Below are 17,795 nucleotides of genomic sequence, written 5' to 3' on the forward strand. Positions count from 1 at the left end.
TACCCTGAATATATTACTTGGTGCTCGCATTGTCTATTTATTCTATTAAATTTATACGCAATTTGTAATAAGTTAAATATTTGCATTCAACTATGAAAATGCAAGTATTATCCGACATATTTTAACGATTTTAAAGTTAATAACATGAAATGTTTTCGGGTTCAAGGGAAATAAATAAAAAAAATAGCAAATGACTTGTAACTCAATTGATTAAGATTATCTCCAACTGAAAGGACTAAATATAGTTTCGTCCAAAATTATAGCCCTACAACAAATTATTTTTCAATGAACAATGTCAGACCATACTCATATAACATTTCAACCGAAATAGCTAAATATAGATCCCTCAATAATTTATTAGTTTTAAGTTTAGACTTTAAATTTATTGCTCAATTTAATTAAACTACTGTTTGATGTTTTCAAATCTATTCGTTAAATTTGAATCAATTATTGCAAGTAAAGAGCTGAGCCCCATAAAAAAAGGGGCTAAGAGGGGCTACGTTTAGCTAGCTTGACCAAATAACAGCCTAGTGGGTTCCATAGAATTATAACCCAGACATGGGTTGGAGATGAATTTTTTGGTAAATCAGGTCATTTTTTGGTTTTTGGACCTTTAGCCGAGCTCCGCCTAGCTCCAAACCGATTTTTCAAAAAGATTTGCACTAAATTGTGGCAGGCTTTCACTGCTTAGCACTTAGGTGGCTATCTAAGTTGATTTTTAGAACACTCTATGTAGATATCTTATTGTTTGTTTATAAATAAATAAATAAATAAATAAATACAAAATAAAAATATTTTAATTTATACTTTGTTGGAGACGAAAAGGTTAATATAAAGTTTTAAAACGAATCCCGAATGAGCCTGTCTCCAATAATTGGAATAAAATAAAAAAGAAATGTTACTAGTAAATGATTTGGCCTCTTCTAAATTACCTCAAAAAAGGTACACTCATTTCCACCCTGCCGCAGTCTACATTTTCACAATTCCATTCTGTCCCCCAAGCCGCCAAGCGTCATAAGGATCCGATCTTTCCGTGCACACCAGCGTACACACGACTCTCTCTCTCTCTCTCCCCTCTCTCTCTCTCTCTGAGCTTCCTGTTCCGAGCTTTCGCCATCTCCTCCGTCGTCTTCGCATATACGTTTCTGATTCAAAACGTTTCCATCGATTTGTAAATTCGAAAAATATCGGTTTGCGTGAACAAGGCATGCAGTGATAGCGCCGTCGATTTGCTCTTTCGAGGCCGTGTTCGTTGATGGTCATCTAATAAGCTTCTTCATCGAGCAGCAGCGTTCCGAATTCACTTGGGTAATTCAATTTTCTCGTAACTTTTCTTGCTTGAATGCGTGGATACACACACACACACATATGTGTGTGTATGTATATGCAGCTGTGAATCTCTCTGTATTTTTTTGGTTGATGGATTTGTGCTCTGTTTGGTTGCCGAGAAAATGAGATTCGAACTCATGCGTTGTACATCGCTCGATGAATTTTATTCGGAGCCTGGGACCTGAGATTGTTGGAGTTGAGTTCGAATTTTCTTTTCCGAGTTTTTATTTATTTTTTTATTTTTTTTATTTTTCTGAGCAACCAAACAGAGGATTATCGGAAGCTTTTTGAATTTTTATATTTTTGTTCAATTAATTGGTGGAATAGTTTTTCTTTGTGTTCTTCCTCATCAGATTTATTATTCTGCTAGGAGTATTATTACAAATAATTAAATATTAATTATAAATGTGTGTGAGAATTAATTATGTTTTATATGTATTTATCAATTGTGATAAGATGATTTTACGTGATAGGCGTATGAGCTTATCTTTTTGGTACGGCAAGTTGACTGATGGCTTTGTTTGTGTGGAGTGTGGACTAGGTCAAATTGGGCGGTTTATGATTATACAGTGAGCATTAGGATGGTGAAATCTGGATTACTAATCAATTCAAATTACTTAAAAATCTCTAATTATGTTATTCGAAGGCGTAAACCGACTACTGATTTCTGTGATTTGTGGCACGGCTGATCTTTATTCCACGGAAAAAAACCTTTTCTTGGCTCATCTGTGTGTGGGTGTGTGTGTGTGTGTGTGTGAATAAAACAGTGGTAAATCTTGTTTTTGAATCATGTATGTAATCGATTGGCCTGAAATGTACAATGTAAATCAACATTGCTCAGGCTCGGAGAAGAATGCTAATTGTAGAAGCAGCTTCTCTGGCAGACGAGAATAACTATAATTGTTAGCGTTTTGGTGTTTCTTGTTTCTGGCACAATGGAACAGCTTGTGGAATTATTGAACTCGGAGAAATTGCATTCGTTCTCCTTTCTACTTTGTGGTAGTTTTCACTTCATCTTCCTCTTTTGCTAATGCAAGTGTCTTTTAATTTGTAGTGAGAAAATGGTTGCCTTTGGGAAAAAGCTGAAGGAAAGACAAGTACAAGAATGGCAGGGGTATGTTTGATCTATCTCACTTATTCAAGTATGCATCATCAATATTTGGTGCATTGTGTTGGACATCTTGAACCTTTTCTCTTGTGGAAGGGTAAAAGAATTAAAGAACGGCTCTGAAGATGAGATTCTTTGATGACAAACGTATTTTGTGTTCCATTTATAAATTTCGTTTTGTTGCAATGATTGTGTGCTCACACCTTATTTTCATTCAGGTATTACATCAACTATAAACTTATGAAGAAAAAAGTGAAACACTATTCTCAACAAATTAAAGTTGGAGCAATAGACCTGAGGCACGTCCTAAAGGACTTTTCAAGAATGCTGGATAATCAGGTATGCAGGTCATTAATCCTCGTTCACAAATACCATATGAGAATGTTAGATGAGAAAGTTGTGCACCTTGGCATAGATGCATTTCCTAAGCTGTCAAGGAACTGTTAATTTTTGGGCGGTTTGTAGGGAAGTCTGATTAATTCATTTATTAAAGATAAATATGCTTAGTTCCTTTCACTCTTCCTCTTTAGTAGTCTCTTTGGGGAAGTTGTGGGAAATTTTAAGAACCTCATGGAGGCATATCATAAGTGAATTGATATAAAGTTGCTGTGGCTTTTGTGTATATACATTTCAACCTATATATGCACCCAAGAACTCAAATTCCCATTTATAGTCAATTTCTGCATCACTTTGCTTTTGTATGTTTGTATTCGTGTGTATTGCCCACCTGCATACTCTATATGCATTCACATATACTGATGCCCATTCTTTTAGGCGTGTATATACTATATATACATATATACCTACATAAGTGTGTGTAGTATATATATCAGAAGGAAGTTTGTAGCATATTATGGTTTTTTATATCTTTATTCTGGTTTATCTGACTTTTACTGTTATTCATGACTCATGAGAGGTGGATAACGAATGTATTTCTCTTTCTTGTTTGTTATTTCAATATCAGATTGAGACTATCGTCCTTTTCCTGCTGGAACAACAAGGACTACTTGCAAGTAGGATAGCCAAACTTGGAGAACAGCATGAAGCTCTTCAGCAGCAACCTGATCTATCCAAAATATCTGAACTACGAGAAGCTTATAGACAAGTGGGGCATGATCTTCTGAAGCTTCTGTTTTTTGTTGAGGTGAATGCCATAGGTCTGCGTAAGATACTGAAGAAGTTCGATAAACGCTTTGGGTATAGATTTACTGACTACTACGTCAAAACTCGTGCGAATCATCCTTACTCACAGCTGCAGCAAGTGTTTAAGCATGTGGTAATATGTTTGATCTGAGGCCTTTCCACCCTTTCTCCTTTCAAACATTTGAAACATTTCCGTTAATGTATGTTATTAAGTGCAGTTATAAAATATTGGGGCAAGCATGACAGAAAACATAAAGTAGCCATTATATAACTTTGCATATTAGTCATTATATAACTTGGCATATTATTAGAAACTGCAACCTTGTAATTTCAGTGTAAATGATCTATCTTGGACAAATAATTTTCCAGGGCATAGGGGCTGTTGTAGGAGCTATATCTCGCAATCTTCATGAACTTCAGGACCGACAAGGAAGCTACTTATCAATATATGACCAGCCTACTCTTCCGCTCCAGGTTGATTTAGTAATTTGATGCCTCAATTTTTGTCGTTTCCTTATTTTCTTCCATGAACTGTGATGTTACTCTTCGAGCAGGAAGCAGTCAAATGTTGGTAGTATATAGTAATGCTTACTAGGGTTCATGTGCAGGATCCTGTCATTGACTCTGTAAAAGCAGCTGTGGACAGGTTAACCAATTCAACAAACTTTCTTAACTTTTTGGGACAACATGCACTTATTCTGCAAGAAGATATGCTGCCTGCTCCAGTTGAGGAAGAAGTTGATGATCAGAGATACCACTTTATGTCACTTGTCTTAAACTTAGTGAACACGTTCCTCTACATGGTCAATACATATATTATTGTTCCTACGGCAGATGACTACTCCATAAGCCTTGGTGCTGCAGCAACAGTTTGTGGTGTTGTGATTGGAGCAATGGCTGTTGCACAGGTGTTTTCTTCAGTGTATTTTAGTGCATGGTCAAATCGGTCATACTTCAAGCCTCTTGTATTTAGCAGTATTGTTCTTTTTGCGGGAAACACCCTGTATGCTCTGGCTTATGATCTTAATTCGATATGGGTACTGTTGATTGGTCGTCTTTTCTGTGGGTAAGTAATTCTTCTACTTGTTCCTCTGGTTCTTCTTTTGGATATGGCAATAATATTTAGTGGAAGTAGTGGTTTAGGGAGTTTTGGAACTTCTTGGCTTTGATTAAAACCTGTACAGCTATACTTGGAACTCCTTGTTTCCAAATTTATAAATTAATGCTAGCGGCCTCAGTAACAAATGACAATTGTACCAAACCGTGCTCTAAAACATTTTTGTACTGTAGGTCTGCTCTTTTGACACAGCTTTTAGTTCTTTAACTTTTCTCCTTTGGCTTCTCCGGAACTTGGAGGAATGTTGATGTCTTTCATCAAATCAATTGACAAATTTGAGCTATCTTTTGTTTCAGGCTGGGTTCTGCAAGAGCTGTTAACAGGCGTTATATTAGTGATTGTGTACCTCTGAAAATCCGGATGCAGGCATCAGCAGCTTTTGTTAGTGCTAGTGCCCTTGGAATGGCATGTGGTCCTGCTCTTGCTGGCTTACTTCAAACTAATTTCAAGATTTACATGCTTACATTCAATCAAGACACTTTGCCTGGTTGGGTTATGGCTATAGCTTGGCTACTATACTTGATATGGCTGTGCATCTCATTCAAAGAACCTGCTCGTGAAGATGAAGTGAATCCTGTACAAGAGGGATCTAATAGTGGTATGTTTACTCATATCAGCAGCGGTTTAACTTTTGAACGATTTAGAACAATTTATGTTTTGTGTCCTCCTCATAAATCTTAAGCTTCTAATGGCACCATGGATTTAATCTAAGTGGACCCAATAGTTCTCAATTTATTGCTGTGAGCATTTTTTGGCTGTATTGAGAAATTTAATTACATCCTTAAACACATCATCAAATTCAAATGTCAGTCTCGTGCTAATTTATTTTGATTGCAACAAATCAAAGCCAAACTACCTCTTCGACATTACTGATTTCAACAAGCTTGACATGTTCAGACCAAAGAAGAAAAAATGTTAGTAATATGTTAGTTAAGCTTGGTATCGACATGGTTTATGGCATTGATGTAGACATAGTGCTGTGGACATGCATGATGTCTGCCAATGAGCGGATCCTTAAATCCATTAATGGGTATAGACCTCTCTCAATCAGTGGGCAGTTCTTGAACTCAAGTTTATTGATTTCAGTATCCAGATCAATGTTGGTTATTGAGACATTGAATAATAATTCTACCATGAAATAAGTGTGTGTATAATGGGTGCGTAGCCCACGTAGCCATGATTCTGAATGTGCTGTATAAGAGTAGGATTGAGCCATTTCCTGCTGCATCTCTCCAATGCAAAGCATATAGTTGCAGTTCTAGGAGCTAACAGTTATCTATTCTGGAATTTGACAGGAACAGCAGTAAATGATGCGCTCGAGAAAGGTCTTCAACAACCATTGCTCATTAGTGCTGAAGACAAGAATGAAGATGAAGATGGTGACCAAGATATTGATGAAAGTGAAGAAGCTCCTGAGGAATCTCGTCAACCAGCCACTTCAATTCGATCCGCATATCGACTACTTACACCCTCTGTAAAGGTATGTCATTGATTTTGAAATTCATGTATGTTTTTTTCACTGATAATCCATTAAATGTGCCTTTGATGTCCGTGTTAACATTACTTTCACTTAACCCTTCCAACTTCTTTATGGTTTTGTCAGGTTCAACTGTTGATATATTTCATGCTCAAGTATGCTATGGAGATTTTACTTTCAGAATCTAGTGTTGTTACCACGTACTACTTTAGCTGGAATACTAGCAAAGTCGCAATTTTTCTGGCATGTCTTGGATTAACCGTTCTTCCAGTAAATATTCTTGTTGGGAGCTACATCAGCAACATGTTTGAAGACAGGTAATCCTTGCCGTGCTGTTTTATAGGTGGTCGTTGATAATTTCCATATTTATTTTCCCTGCTAACTGATGGATTTGATCTTGTTGACGTAATTGCAGGCAAATTTTACTAGTATCCGAAGTAGTGGTTTGCATAGGCATAGTTATGAGCTTCCATATGTTTAATCCCTACTCGGTGATACAATACGTCAGCTCAGGGCTCATCATGTTTGTTTCGGCTGAAGTACTTGAAGGTGAGATATTTTTATTCGGTTCAATTACTTTTTGGTTTAATAGGAATCAAAGTATTGTTAGTTTCTTAAGTAGCAGGAGACGCACAGACAATTTCTGCCTCATTCTCAACATATCTTCAACCGCCATTTGTGCAGGTGTCAACTTGTCGCTTCTCTCTAGGGTCATGTCATCGAGGCTTTCCCGCGGAACATACAATGGTGGATTACTTTCAACAGAAGCTGGGACACTCGCTCGAGTAGTAGCAGATGCCACCATAACTCTAGCCGGATACTTGGGGGAGAGTAGGCTCTTGAACATCACCTTGCTTCCTTCCCTCGTGATCTGCATTACTTCCATTATTGCCACCTGCTACACGTACAACTCTCTCTATTGATTCATATCTATACCTAATGTATTAGAAAACGCCCGTGTCTTCCCAATTCAAGTCCCCTCAATTCTTTTCTATCGAATCGCTGTTATTTTTAGCCGCAGGTTTGTATATTTGTAGCAAACTAGGTCATTGTTTTTGTCTTCAATTTATATGAATTTTCTTCTCCCGTCAAGCCTAGCCATTTTGGGAAAGAACAGGGTCACTTGTGATACACCGCCGTTTGCCGTTGGATCCTTGACTGTTTGATATTTGCCCGTGCATTCAACAGTTCATTCTTTTAGTTGCACCAATTGAACAAGAACTATTATGTCATTGTTAGACCAATCGATCTAACGGCTTTTGTTCCGTTGTGCAAGTTAACTTAGGATAGACCTATTCACAGACTTATTTTTTTACTTCTTACAGCTCCTTGTTAATTTTTGGTCATTGATCTTCTTCAATTCATTCAACTCGACAGCTAAAATTTTAGAAAGGTGTATGAAAAGTACAAATGTGTGTGTGGACAGTACTACTCTTAAATTAATGTGCAAACTTGATAGGCGGTAGTCTAGTAAAAGCCTCTAATTATGTACCTCCGATTGCAATATTGTTGAAAATGTAACCTGGGTGAAAAAATTTCAAGCCATGATTTCTAGTTAGTTTAGCAAGGCCCATAGAGATGAAGAGCAAAATGATTTCTAATTAGTTTAAATAAGGCCCAAAGAGATGATGAGCAAAATGTGAAATGAATTCTTAGCCTTCTGCGTGAATGGTAATTACTCTAGTCCTTCCATACTCCCTGCCGAGGCAAAACGGATGGAGTTACCCTAAACCGTAAATCTTCAACATTCTCCATAAAAATTATATAAAAAGGGTTTCTTCTTTGTCGTCGGTCGTACAAAGTGAACACAACTAATTAATGACCGGAAAAGCTGGTATATGTGTTGTAGGTCTCACAAAATAATTTAGGGTTGGATACAAACAATTCGTGGGTGTAGGTGGGAATCTGGTAATCAAAGTGTTCCAAGATTGTGAAGATAATACGATGTAGATCAAGCAATTATGGTTTCTAAGATCATATTAATGTTTGAAAAACTAAACGTTGTCTTCTTAGGCCAACTTTCATCTTTCTTCGACGAACATAAATGCGCGGAGGCAAATGATTAATTTGAAACGTGAGTGACCAAATTGATGGGTAATCCAAATGTCTGTTCGTGGTAATAACCATGAATAAAAAATATAGTTAATTATACAAAAGTTTTTTTTATTGTGCAAGTACCACCTGAAACTTGAAAGCAGATAATACCACATGATCTTTTAATTTTAATTTTTTACCACCTAAACTCTCTTAACTGTTGGAATCTACCACTTACGTTACTTGCCATCTTTTGCCGTTTAAACATGCCACTTGTAGGGATATTTTAGTGAATTAACTTCATAGGGCTTGCTAGAATCAAATTGGCTCCAAAATAATAATGCCTGAGTCAATATGGTGCCAAAATTGGAGGTTTGTACCGCCTCCGTTCGACAATTCCCTCCATAAGAGTTTGAAAAATTAATATTTGAATAAATTAAGGTGAACCGCACACCTACTTGCTGACCTACAAAAAAATATCTTGAGAACTCACTATAAATGAAAGACTATATTTTTGCATAATTTTCAGTTCTTCTCCCTTTCTCTTCATGACCTAACTCCAACATTGCTACAAAAAATGCCTTTGGCCTTCGTACAAATTGATTCCAACAAGCCCTAGGAAGTGAATTGACAAAAATATCCCTCCACGTGAGGGGTGGGTGGCATGTTTTGACGGCAAATGGTCCAGGTGATAGATTTCAACAATTAAAAGAGTCCAGGTGGTAAAAATAAAAAAATTTAAAATTGAGGTACTGATATTGGCGTACATACTTGCAAGTTCAGATAATACATGTACAAAATCCCAAATAAAAAATCTACCCACATTATATAATTACTCCTCCCTTGGAGATATACAGGGCTTTGAGTAATGAAAGCATAGGGTCCATATCCTTCCAAAAATGTTAGTAAGTCGTTAGCAATCCACAGGTCTCACCAGTCACTAGACCTTCCAAAGTTCTGCACGATTATTGAGTCTGATTCGTGCGTAACAGGTTGGGACCATAATAACTAAGCTCGACAGACTTTTGTGTTTACTGGCGATAAGAATAAGAATGGGTCGATTGGATTAGTGTTTACTCGCAAAACACGATTTTCGCACGATAATAATTGTACTAAACTCAGATAGAATTTTGTTTTAAGTACTATGTTTTTTTGTTTTGCTGACAAGAAAAATAGAACGTCTGGACACATTGAAATTGTGAATGAGTTTGGGTTTATATGTTGGATATAGTACGTTAGTAGGTTGTGTTTTGAGGTTAGGATATATAGTTTCACACGACATAAATATGACACAACATGATAAAACGTAACACCTTGCTAGATGTAGCGTTGGCTCCAACAATTCTTTATACAAACTATACACCAAAGCAAAGTCTGGATTCCTTAACAATTCTATTCAAGAACCGAAAAGTTTGGAATGAAGGTAATGAATGATATTTGATTGAACACGTATATTACTACACTAGTGTACAATTGTGGGGAAATGAGACATTGAGATGCAACTACTTGTGCTGAAGTAGTTCAACTTCTTTAAAACTCTCACGATCAGCAGCTATTGAGCCCACGATTTTTTTGACCAACATCACAAAACGCTCTCGTGTCTATATGGAAGTATGTATAAAAGTTTGAATGAAAATTAAACATTATATGCTTAGCCCATTAAGTTACAAACATCTTATTTTTTAAACAAACGATATTATCTACACTAAGGGGGGGTGACTTAGCCTCATAATGAGTTAGCAATAATGTTCAAATTCATCTTTAGTGAGAATCGAACTTAAAACCTCTCACTTACAAATGAAGATGAATATCACTAGACCGTAGTACTAAGTGGCACAAACATCTTATTTTAAAAATATAACGTTATTTCATAGTGCTCCTATATACAAACACAAAATAACTTTTGACACACTGCTGTAACATGTATACACAAAGGGAGAGACAGTGGTGGTACTTTTTAACCAATTAGTTCTTTGTCTAAGAATATTTATCTATGTCAATTAAGATACACGTGATATTGGAGGAGGAAATGAACATATGATTTTGGGTGCAAAAGTATATGGTTTTGAGCTGCTATTAGTTGCTGAGTGGTCTCAAGTTTAAATCGACTCGTCACTGAATAAGAAGAAAAAAAGTCTTTTTTTTCTCTTTTTTTTTGTTTTGCGAAGTTTTAACTTTTTACGGAAAATGATCTAACTTAATTACTCTCACATTACATGACCAACAATTAAGTTGATAGTGATTATCCACCACCAGTATACCTATCTAAAGGTCCCAGAGTTTAATAAAACCCAACCGCCCTTCTCCAACTGTCCTCCTCCAACTGCCCTCCTCCGTCCCTTCTCTCTCTCTCTCTGTTCAAATACACACACACACATACACACACACACACACACACACACACACACACACACACACACACACTACATCTAACAGATTAAGACCGACATTTGCTGAAATCAAAGAGGTCCAAAAAACCAAATATTTAGCGATTATTATATAGTTCATGCATGCATTATTTTTTGGTCTATAAATTAGCCGAGCTAATTGCTTGCTTGCCAGCTTGCTAGCTTCTATATATTTGATCACATCTTATGCATTTCTTGAATCTTTTTTGGTCCGGTGCTTCATTTTCTGTACACATGACTGGCTTTTTGAGCTTTGTTTTCAGTACTTCCAGCCGCTGATATCGTTGCCTTGAAACTTATATAAGGAAGGCAAGCACTAGGGTTTGTGAAGGAAGGAAGGCATTAGGGTTTGCAAAGAAATTAAGCCGGCCATAACATCTACACACAAAACCTCTGTGTACTTGTTTGAAAGTACGTGGGATATATATATCTTGATATTATAAAAAATGAGTTTTGGGTGGTGGAGATTGTTTGTTGCTGCAGTTGTTGTAATTCTCTTCTTTCATGGTTTTTCTGGTGCTGAAAGAGGTAACACTTGATCTTCTCGCTTCCTTCTTCTTTTCTTTTTTGTGTTTTGTGAATATGTTGAAATTTTTTAAGAAATTTGTTTGCATGAAATGAGAGCAGTGAGATATATCTGCGTTTGTGATGACTGTGATAAGAAAGATCCATAGACTCATTCTGCTACTGCTTGCATAATATCATTTATGCAAACTTGTGGCCGATATAAGTTAGAGGTTAGTTGATTACAACAGTATGTACACCTCTTTGTTCTCAAGTATGAATCTCCCTCCCGCAAAAAATTGAAGTAGTTTAGAACATCATATTGTACATTGAACTGAAAAATTATAAGATCATGAGCCACCCATAGCAGCAATCCAAAGGCAGCATAAGCTAAATTAATTTTTAGTTTCATTAGCCCTAGATGTACCAACTTCCAACTATATATTATACTGACCTTTATATTATTAGTGTGCATTTACATTCTTTTACCCTTTGTAGTGAATGAGTGGGGACCTGATCCATCTACCATGCATACATTGAGCAGAAATAAAGGCATAAACCTAAAAATGTTGCCTGCATTTATTTGCTTAGAAAAGTATAATTTGATATAGGGATACTTTGGATGCGGTCCCTAATCCTTAACATTCTTTGATCAAAACCTTAATAGTATTCAAAGTTTGATCAAGGTCCCTTGACTTTGTACACCTCATTATATTACTATTAATATTTTTATTTTTATAGTTTTGACATTAATTGTTTGATATTTTATGAGATTTATAATCCTATAAATTTAAAATCCCTCATTATAATACTATTAGAAACTGTTGCAATAAAAAAAAATCAAACATTTTGACCAAATAAATGGATAAAAACTATGTAAAAATAAGAAATAATAAATGGCAAAAGAATGTATCCATAGTGTTAAAAAAATTGGTACATTTCACATATAACAAAGTGGTACATTAATAAAGAAGAATGGGTACATTATAAATAAATTAGGGTACATTTAAAAGATTAAAAATTATGAGTACAAATGAATTTTTAAAAATATAGGCGCTAAAAGAAATTAATACATGGGTACAAAATAAAACTAAAAAGAAAATACTACAAATTTTAAAAAAATGTTGCAAATTAAAAGTGGGTACAAACTAAAAATATAAATATATGATACAAAGTTTAGGCATAAAACATAAATATACCATATGTAATTTTTCTATCATTGATTAAATATACAATGCCACGTGATGGTATACACATAGGTACAAACACAAATAAAACTTTAAAAAATATGGGCACAAAAAGAAACTAATATATGGGTACAAATTAAAAATGAAAAGAAAATTGGTACAAATTAAAAATAGGTACAAACTAAAAATAAAAATATATGATAAAAAATTTAGCCATAAACATAAATATACTAATTATAACATTTTTAACACTAAAGGAATATATATGTAAAAATAAAAATATTTTATTATTCAAATAATTAATGATATTAATACCCAAGGATCTTGATAAAAAATTGAAAATGAATAGGATTTTAATTAATGGAGTAACAAAAAGAATGATATGAACCTAATTTTCTCTTTGATATATGTGTATTATGTGACACGTATAAAGCAAAGTATAATTTGATATATGTGTATTATGTGACACGTATAAAGCTCCACTAATCTAATGACAAAGTTAGCCCTATTTCCATTAATTTACATAAGATGTGTATTCTATATACTTATATTCTTATATATGCTCTCTAATTTACAGCCCCAAACTTCACCTTCATGCATAACGCAACAACAGCTCCAGACATATCATACTATGACTACATTATAGTGGGTGGTGGCACTGCTGGCTGCCCCTTGGCCGCCACTCTTTCCCAAAATTACAGCGTTTTGCTACTTGAACGCGGCGGCTCTCCCTATGGCAACCCCAACATTACAAATTTGTCTACCTTTGGCAGTGCACTCTCTGATCTCTCCCCTGCCTCCCCTTCCCAGCGCTTCATCTCTGAGGATGGTGTCATTAACGCCCGCGCCCGTGTGCTAGGCGGCGGGACCTGTCTCAATGCCGGTTTTTACACTCGCGCTCCCCCTGACTACATTAGGTATATTTACGTTTATAATATCTACATAGATGTAATTGATGTTTACTTGTTGTCACACATTGTTAATTGTTGAATATCAATCTATACCTTGTTTAAAAAAAAATATACGAGGATTTATATACAAGCTTCTTATTTGCAGTAAAAAGTAAGCTAATTGAACACAATATATTTTGTGATGAAAAAAAAAATTGGTTAGTTCAAGTGATGAAGAATGGTAGAATAATGAGTTAGGATTAAGACATGTCACATGTTCAATTTCCTTGTTAGTATTATGACACAAATTTTCAACATTGACATGATATCATCACGTGATTTATACGTAGTTATGTTTATTCAACATATATAATCACTAATGAGTAAAAGTATGATTAATAATGATTAAGAATTATGCTTCTGCAATTAGGGAAGCTGGGTGGGACGGGAGATTAGTTAACGAATCATACCAATGGGTAGAGCGCCTTGTGGCGTTTCGGCCGCCAATTCAGGCATGGCAATCGGCGGTGCGCAATGGTTTGATGGAAGCTGGGGTGATGCCTTACAATGGGTTCACTTATGACCATATCTACGGGACGAAGGTCGGAGGAACCATTTTTGATCTGGAGGGACATAGACACACTGCTGCTGATTTATTAGAGTACGCTAACCCCACTGGACTTACTGTGCTCTTGCATGCTTCTGCGCATAAGATCTTGTTTAGAACCAAAGGTTTGTGATCTAGTTTTAATTAATATAAAAGGATTATTTCCAAAAGACCCTATAATCATTTTAATATATTTTTGTCTTGTGATATTTAAACAGGAAAATCAAGGCCACTGGCCCATGGGGTGGCGTTCAGAGACTCCTCAGGGACCAAGCACAGAGCCTATCTCAAAAATGGGTCCAAAAACGAGATCATTATATCATCTGGTGCACTCGGAAGCCCACAGCTTCTAATGCTGAGTGGAGTGGGCCCAGCTGAACAACTTAAGGCCTACAACATCACAGTGGTGGTGGCCCAGCCCATGGTTGGGCAAGGCATGTCTGACAACCCCATGAATGCAATTTTTGTGCCCTCTCCAATCCCTGCGGAGGTCTCACTGATTCAGGTGGTAGGGATCACCCACTTTGGAAGCTACATTGAAGCTGCCAGTGGTGAAAACTTTGCTGGCGGTTCTACTACCAAAGACTTTGGAATGTTCTCTCCCAAGGTATCCCTTCAATTGAGGCCAATAAGTGGTTCTAAAAAAGAATTTGATCACTACACCCAATTATATTTAATTCAAACTTTACTCCTTTTTTTTTTTTTTTTTTTTTCTGTCAAACCGTAAATTTTGTTAGATTAGCCACCGACATAGTTTGAACCCACTCCGTTATGCAAGGGCTCAACACCTTTCTACCATTGTGGTAAACGGCCACTTGCAACTTAATTTACTCCTAAAAAGACATCAAATTACTAAAATGACTAAAAGATATGTAGTTTGTTCCATCGTTATAGTTCATTTTAGTCTCTAGTTTATTAGAGGAAATTATGAATTCATATTTCGTAGATAAAAGTTTGATTTGTTGTTGAGTCGACTGTGAGATGGGGAGTCCTTCATCTAGACGTTGGCCAACCATGGTCGGCTCTCTTGTTTTTAGTTTTTCTATGGCTTGATTATCGTTTCAACAGAAATTATCTGTGAAGAACACCTTGAGAAAAACTTACTTCTACTCAATTTTCTACAACTTGATCTCATTTATAGACATGTTTTGTTTAATTATCTAGGGTATATAATGGTCGTTTAGAGCTGCATTTTAGGGTTTAAATATCCAATTTTGGGATTAAACCCTAATGTTTAAGCTTAGTGATAGTACTACTAATAATAAAATTTATAATTGTAATTGTGGATTAATTTTGTTCATATTTTGCAGATTGGTCAGCTCTCCACAGTGCCACCAAAGCAAAGGACCCCAGAAGCCCTAGCCGAAGCTGTAAGATACATGGACAGTCTTGAAGACGCAGCCTTCAATGGAGGGTTCATTCTTGAGAAAGTCATGGGTCCAATTTCCACGGGCCACATGGAGCTCCGGACCCGAAACCCAAATGACAACCCGGCAGTCACATTCAACTACTTCAAAGAGCCCCAAGACTTGGAGAGATGTGTCCAAGGCATTGAAACCATTGAGAAAATAATAGACTCAAAGGCCTTCTCTAAGTTCAGATACGAGGGTATGTCAATAGCAGCTCTGCTGAACATTACTGCAAATAGCCCTGTAAATTTGTTGCCTAAACATGCCAATGCGTCAAGGTCTTTGGATCAGTTTTGCAAGGACACTGTCATGACCATATGGCATTACCATGGAGGATGCCAAGTTGGTAGGGTTGTTGACCATGATTACAAGGTTCTTGGTGTCGATGCTCTTCGAGTTATCGACGGTTCGACGTTTAATTACTCCCCCGGAACCAATCCTCAAGCCACTGTTATGATGCTTGGAAGGTACGTATGTAATGTTAAGTTAATACGTCATTCTGATGCAAGTTATACATTAGGGAATGGGAAATTAAATTATGGACCTCAAATGTAAGGGATGAATGCTCTTATTAACTGCGAGACGGGCTTTCGACAGTTTCAATTAACCCATGGTTGACTTGTAATTAGGTTACTCAAAATTTAATATTAGTTATATGTCATGGATGTCACGTTGATGTTTGATGGTCTGTTATGATTTGTGATGGTGCAGGTACATGGGAAAAACAATATTGGATGAGAGGCTTGCTAGTGATGAATCAAATTAGTAATTTATTATGTCTGATTGTTTGACTGCAAAGATTTGATCTTCTACTATGTATAACTATCCTGCTAAAATGACTGCAGAGATGGATGAGAGGAGCATGTATTAGGTTATATATTTCTTTAAACATGCAATGAAACATTTCCTCCCCAAAATAATACTATTAGAATGATTCTCTTTTTTCAAAAAGGGTATTGTAGGATAGTATCTAATAGTGCATATCGATCATAATTGGCAGCTTTCTAGCCTAAATTTTTGTGTACGTTGAGTCTTAGATGTTAGGATTGGTTCTACTCAAGCTATCGAAGATCAAACCCAACTGATGATCATTGTTCTACGGTAACTAAGTCACAATCTCAAGTTTAGGAGGGTAAGTAAGACTTAGAGACTTACATGTATTCTTAAGTAGTTTAGATGCATACAAAAGTATTTTTTTTTCCACGTGTGCATGTTTGAAGTGTCATTTTGAGTCTTACTTGAACTAAGTTAATCAATATTAGATTTCCTTTTCTGACGTAGATTTTAGTCGTGGGTTAACATAAGTGGTTGGTCTTTGTTTATTTCATTTAAGGCTTTCGAAATAAAGCCCATCAGACTTGACATTATGTGATAGGGTTTTGTTAAGATTCATTATAGATATGTTGACTTGTATTGCCGTAGAAGATACACACAAATAGACAGACAGGCAGGATGGGAAATATTGAGAGACTGACATATGCTTTAGAGAGAGAATACTTTGTGTGTCTTACAGTTTTTTAGTGATTTCATGTGCATATCATGTCGTAGAAGATCTGTTTCTTGTTTGAGATCTTTCTACTGTTTCGTCACAATTCCATATGTATAGATTGTGTGTGGAAGATCATGTGGAGAAGAATCATAAGCGAGATTTCCGTCATGGTGAAAGACGACGCACCAGTGCAACTTGTCATACTATCCTGAGATACGCTCAAAATCGACACGTGATAATAAAACATTATCGGTACAACATATGTTACATAGAATCACTGAGACTCATACATACAATATACATCAAAACTTAGCGAAATATTTTACAGTAAAAGGTAATCATCCCTACTCTCATGTCCATTGCCCACACCAATCACACAACTTAAAATCCTCTTCTCTAACCGCTACTTGTTACTTTACTAAACAACCCTAGGTTGTGGAAATGGCGCACCGAGCAAAGCAAAACTCAGATAAACTGTGAAGCTTATATGAGCGACAATAATACGACATATTTGAAAGTAAAATCGAATTATCATAATATAAAAGTACTGATTGCACTCACACATGACTTTTCTCTGAATACTTGATCAATCTATCACTTTGATCATCATCATTATCATTCCATCATTCTTCTTCGCATTGCGACTCTCCACTCACCTTTCATCATTTTTTGAACGATCACAAAGATCCAATCGCCACTTATTTTCTAATTTATTCACCGTACACCTCATTACATTTGTATATGAATGATTATTCAATTACGTATTTCACCCAACGTCTTTCGAGATAATAATTATTCATCACACAACCAAGTTGTGTAAGAATGACACACCATCATAAGTACATTCATGTGTATAGGAATGAGATCGGTGTCTCTTTCATCATTGCATCCCTTTTTGTATCAAGTAGGAATGACTCACATCTAAATCCATTCACTTTAGATACACTATCATGTAAACCGTTTTCAATCGTCTCTTTTTAGATTGAGCCACACATGTCTTTAGTCTCTTCTTTTCATATGTGTAACACAATACTAGGGTTATAGAGAGACATAGTTCTGCCAAAGCCTACAATAGGTAACCAAATCAGAAGTG

The 17,795-nt window shown here is 36.0% G+C and overlaps 2 protein-coding genes across 6 annotated transcripts; both read left to right on the plus strand.

The window, feature by feature from the left end:
* Positions 1–910: 910 nt before the first annotated feature.
* On the plus strand, positions 911–7,266 carry LOC137722489 (SPX domain-containing membrane protein At4g22990). Of its 4 annotated transcripts, none has more exons than XM_068461502.2 (11): positions 911–1,308; positions 2,384–2,443; positions 2,656–2,776; positions 3,402–3,713; positions 3,950–4,054; positions 4,189–4,646; positions 4,994–5,295; positions 5,993–6,177; positions 6,301–6,491; positions 6,590–6,723; positions 6,859–7,266. In XM_068461502.2, the coding sequence occupies exons 2-11, from the start codon at positions 2,391–2,393 to the stop codon at positions 7,095–7,097; spliced, it is 2,100 nt and encodes a 699-aa protein (XP_068317603.2). In that variant the 5' UTR covers positions 911–1,308; positions 2,384–2,390; the 3' UTR covers positions 7,098–7,266. The 4 variants fall into 4 exon arrangements, with proteins under 4 accessions (XP_068317603.2, XP_088548551.1, XP_068317602.2 ...); XM_088692425.1 differs by having other exon boundaries at positions 957–1,308; positions 5,999–6,177; XM_068461501.2 differs by having other exon boundaries at positions 957–1,308; positions 6,590–7,266.
* Positions 7,267–10,497: 3,231 nt separating this feature from the next.
* LOC137723041 (Glucose-methanol-choline (GMC) oxidoreductase family protein) lies at positions 10,498–16,164 on the plus strand. 2 transcript variants are annotated; one of them, XM_088692426.1, is made up of 7 exons: positions 10,598–10,675; positions 10,880–11,144; positions 12,885–13,224; positions 13,628–13,929; positions 14,023–14,411; positions 15,115–15,680; positions 15,925–16,164. In XM_088692426.1, the coding sequence occupies exons 2-7, from the start codon at positions 11,063–11,065 to the stop codon at positions 15,977–15,979; spliced, it is 1,734 nt and encodes a 577-aa protein (XP_088548552.1). In that variant the 5' UTR covers positions 10,598–10,675; positions 10,880–11,062; the 3' UTR covers positions 15,980–16,164. The 2 variants fall into 2 exon arrangements, with proteins under 2 accessions (XP_068318295.2, XP_088548552.1); XM_068462194.2 differs by having other exon boundaries at positions 10,498–11,144.
* The last annotated feature ends 1,631 nt before the right edge of the window (positions 16,165–17,795 follow it).

The sequence above is a fragment of the Pyrus communis genome, chromosome 4, assembly GCF_041283825.1.
Source record: "Pyrus communis isolate YQ-2024b chromosome 4, ASM4128382v1, whole genome shotgun sequence".
Classification (NCBI taxonomy): Eukaryota; Viridiplantae; Streptophyta; class Magnoliopsida; order Rosales; family Rosaceae; genus Pyrus; species Pyrus communis.

Excerpts from the sequence above, each read along its gene's own strand:
- LOC137722489 (XM_068461501.2), top strand. The coding sequence starts at position 2,391 with ATGGTTGCCTTTGGGAAAAAGCTGAAGGAAAGACAAGTACAAGAATGG. Across the intron at positions 6,178-6,300 it reads TACTTACACCCTCTGTAAAG|GTTCAACTGTTGATATATTT; the intron begins GTATGTCATTGA and ends TGGTTTTGTCAG. Across the intron at positions 6,492-6,589 it reads AGCAACATGTTTGAAGACAG|GCAAATTTTACTAGTATCCG; the intron begins GTAATCCTTGCC and ends ACGTAATTGCAG.
- LOC137723041 (XM_068462194.2), top strand. The coding sequence starts at position 11,063 with ATGAGTTTTGGGTGGTGGAGATTGTTTGTTGCTGCAGTTGTTGTAATT. Across the intron at positions 14,412-15,114 it reads TTGGAATGTTCTCTCCCAAG|ATTGGTCAGCTCTCCACAGT; the intron begins GTATCCCTTCAA and ends CATATTTTGCAG. Across the intron at positions 15,681-15,924 it reads ACTGTTATGATGCTTGGAAG|GTACATGGGAAAAACAATAT; the intron begins GTACGTATGTAA and ends GTGATGGTGCAG.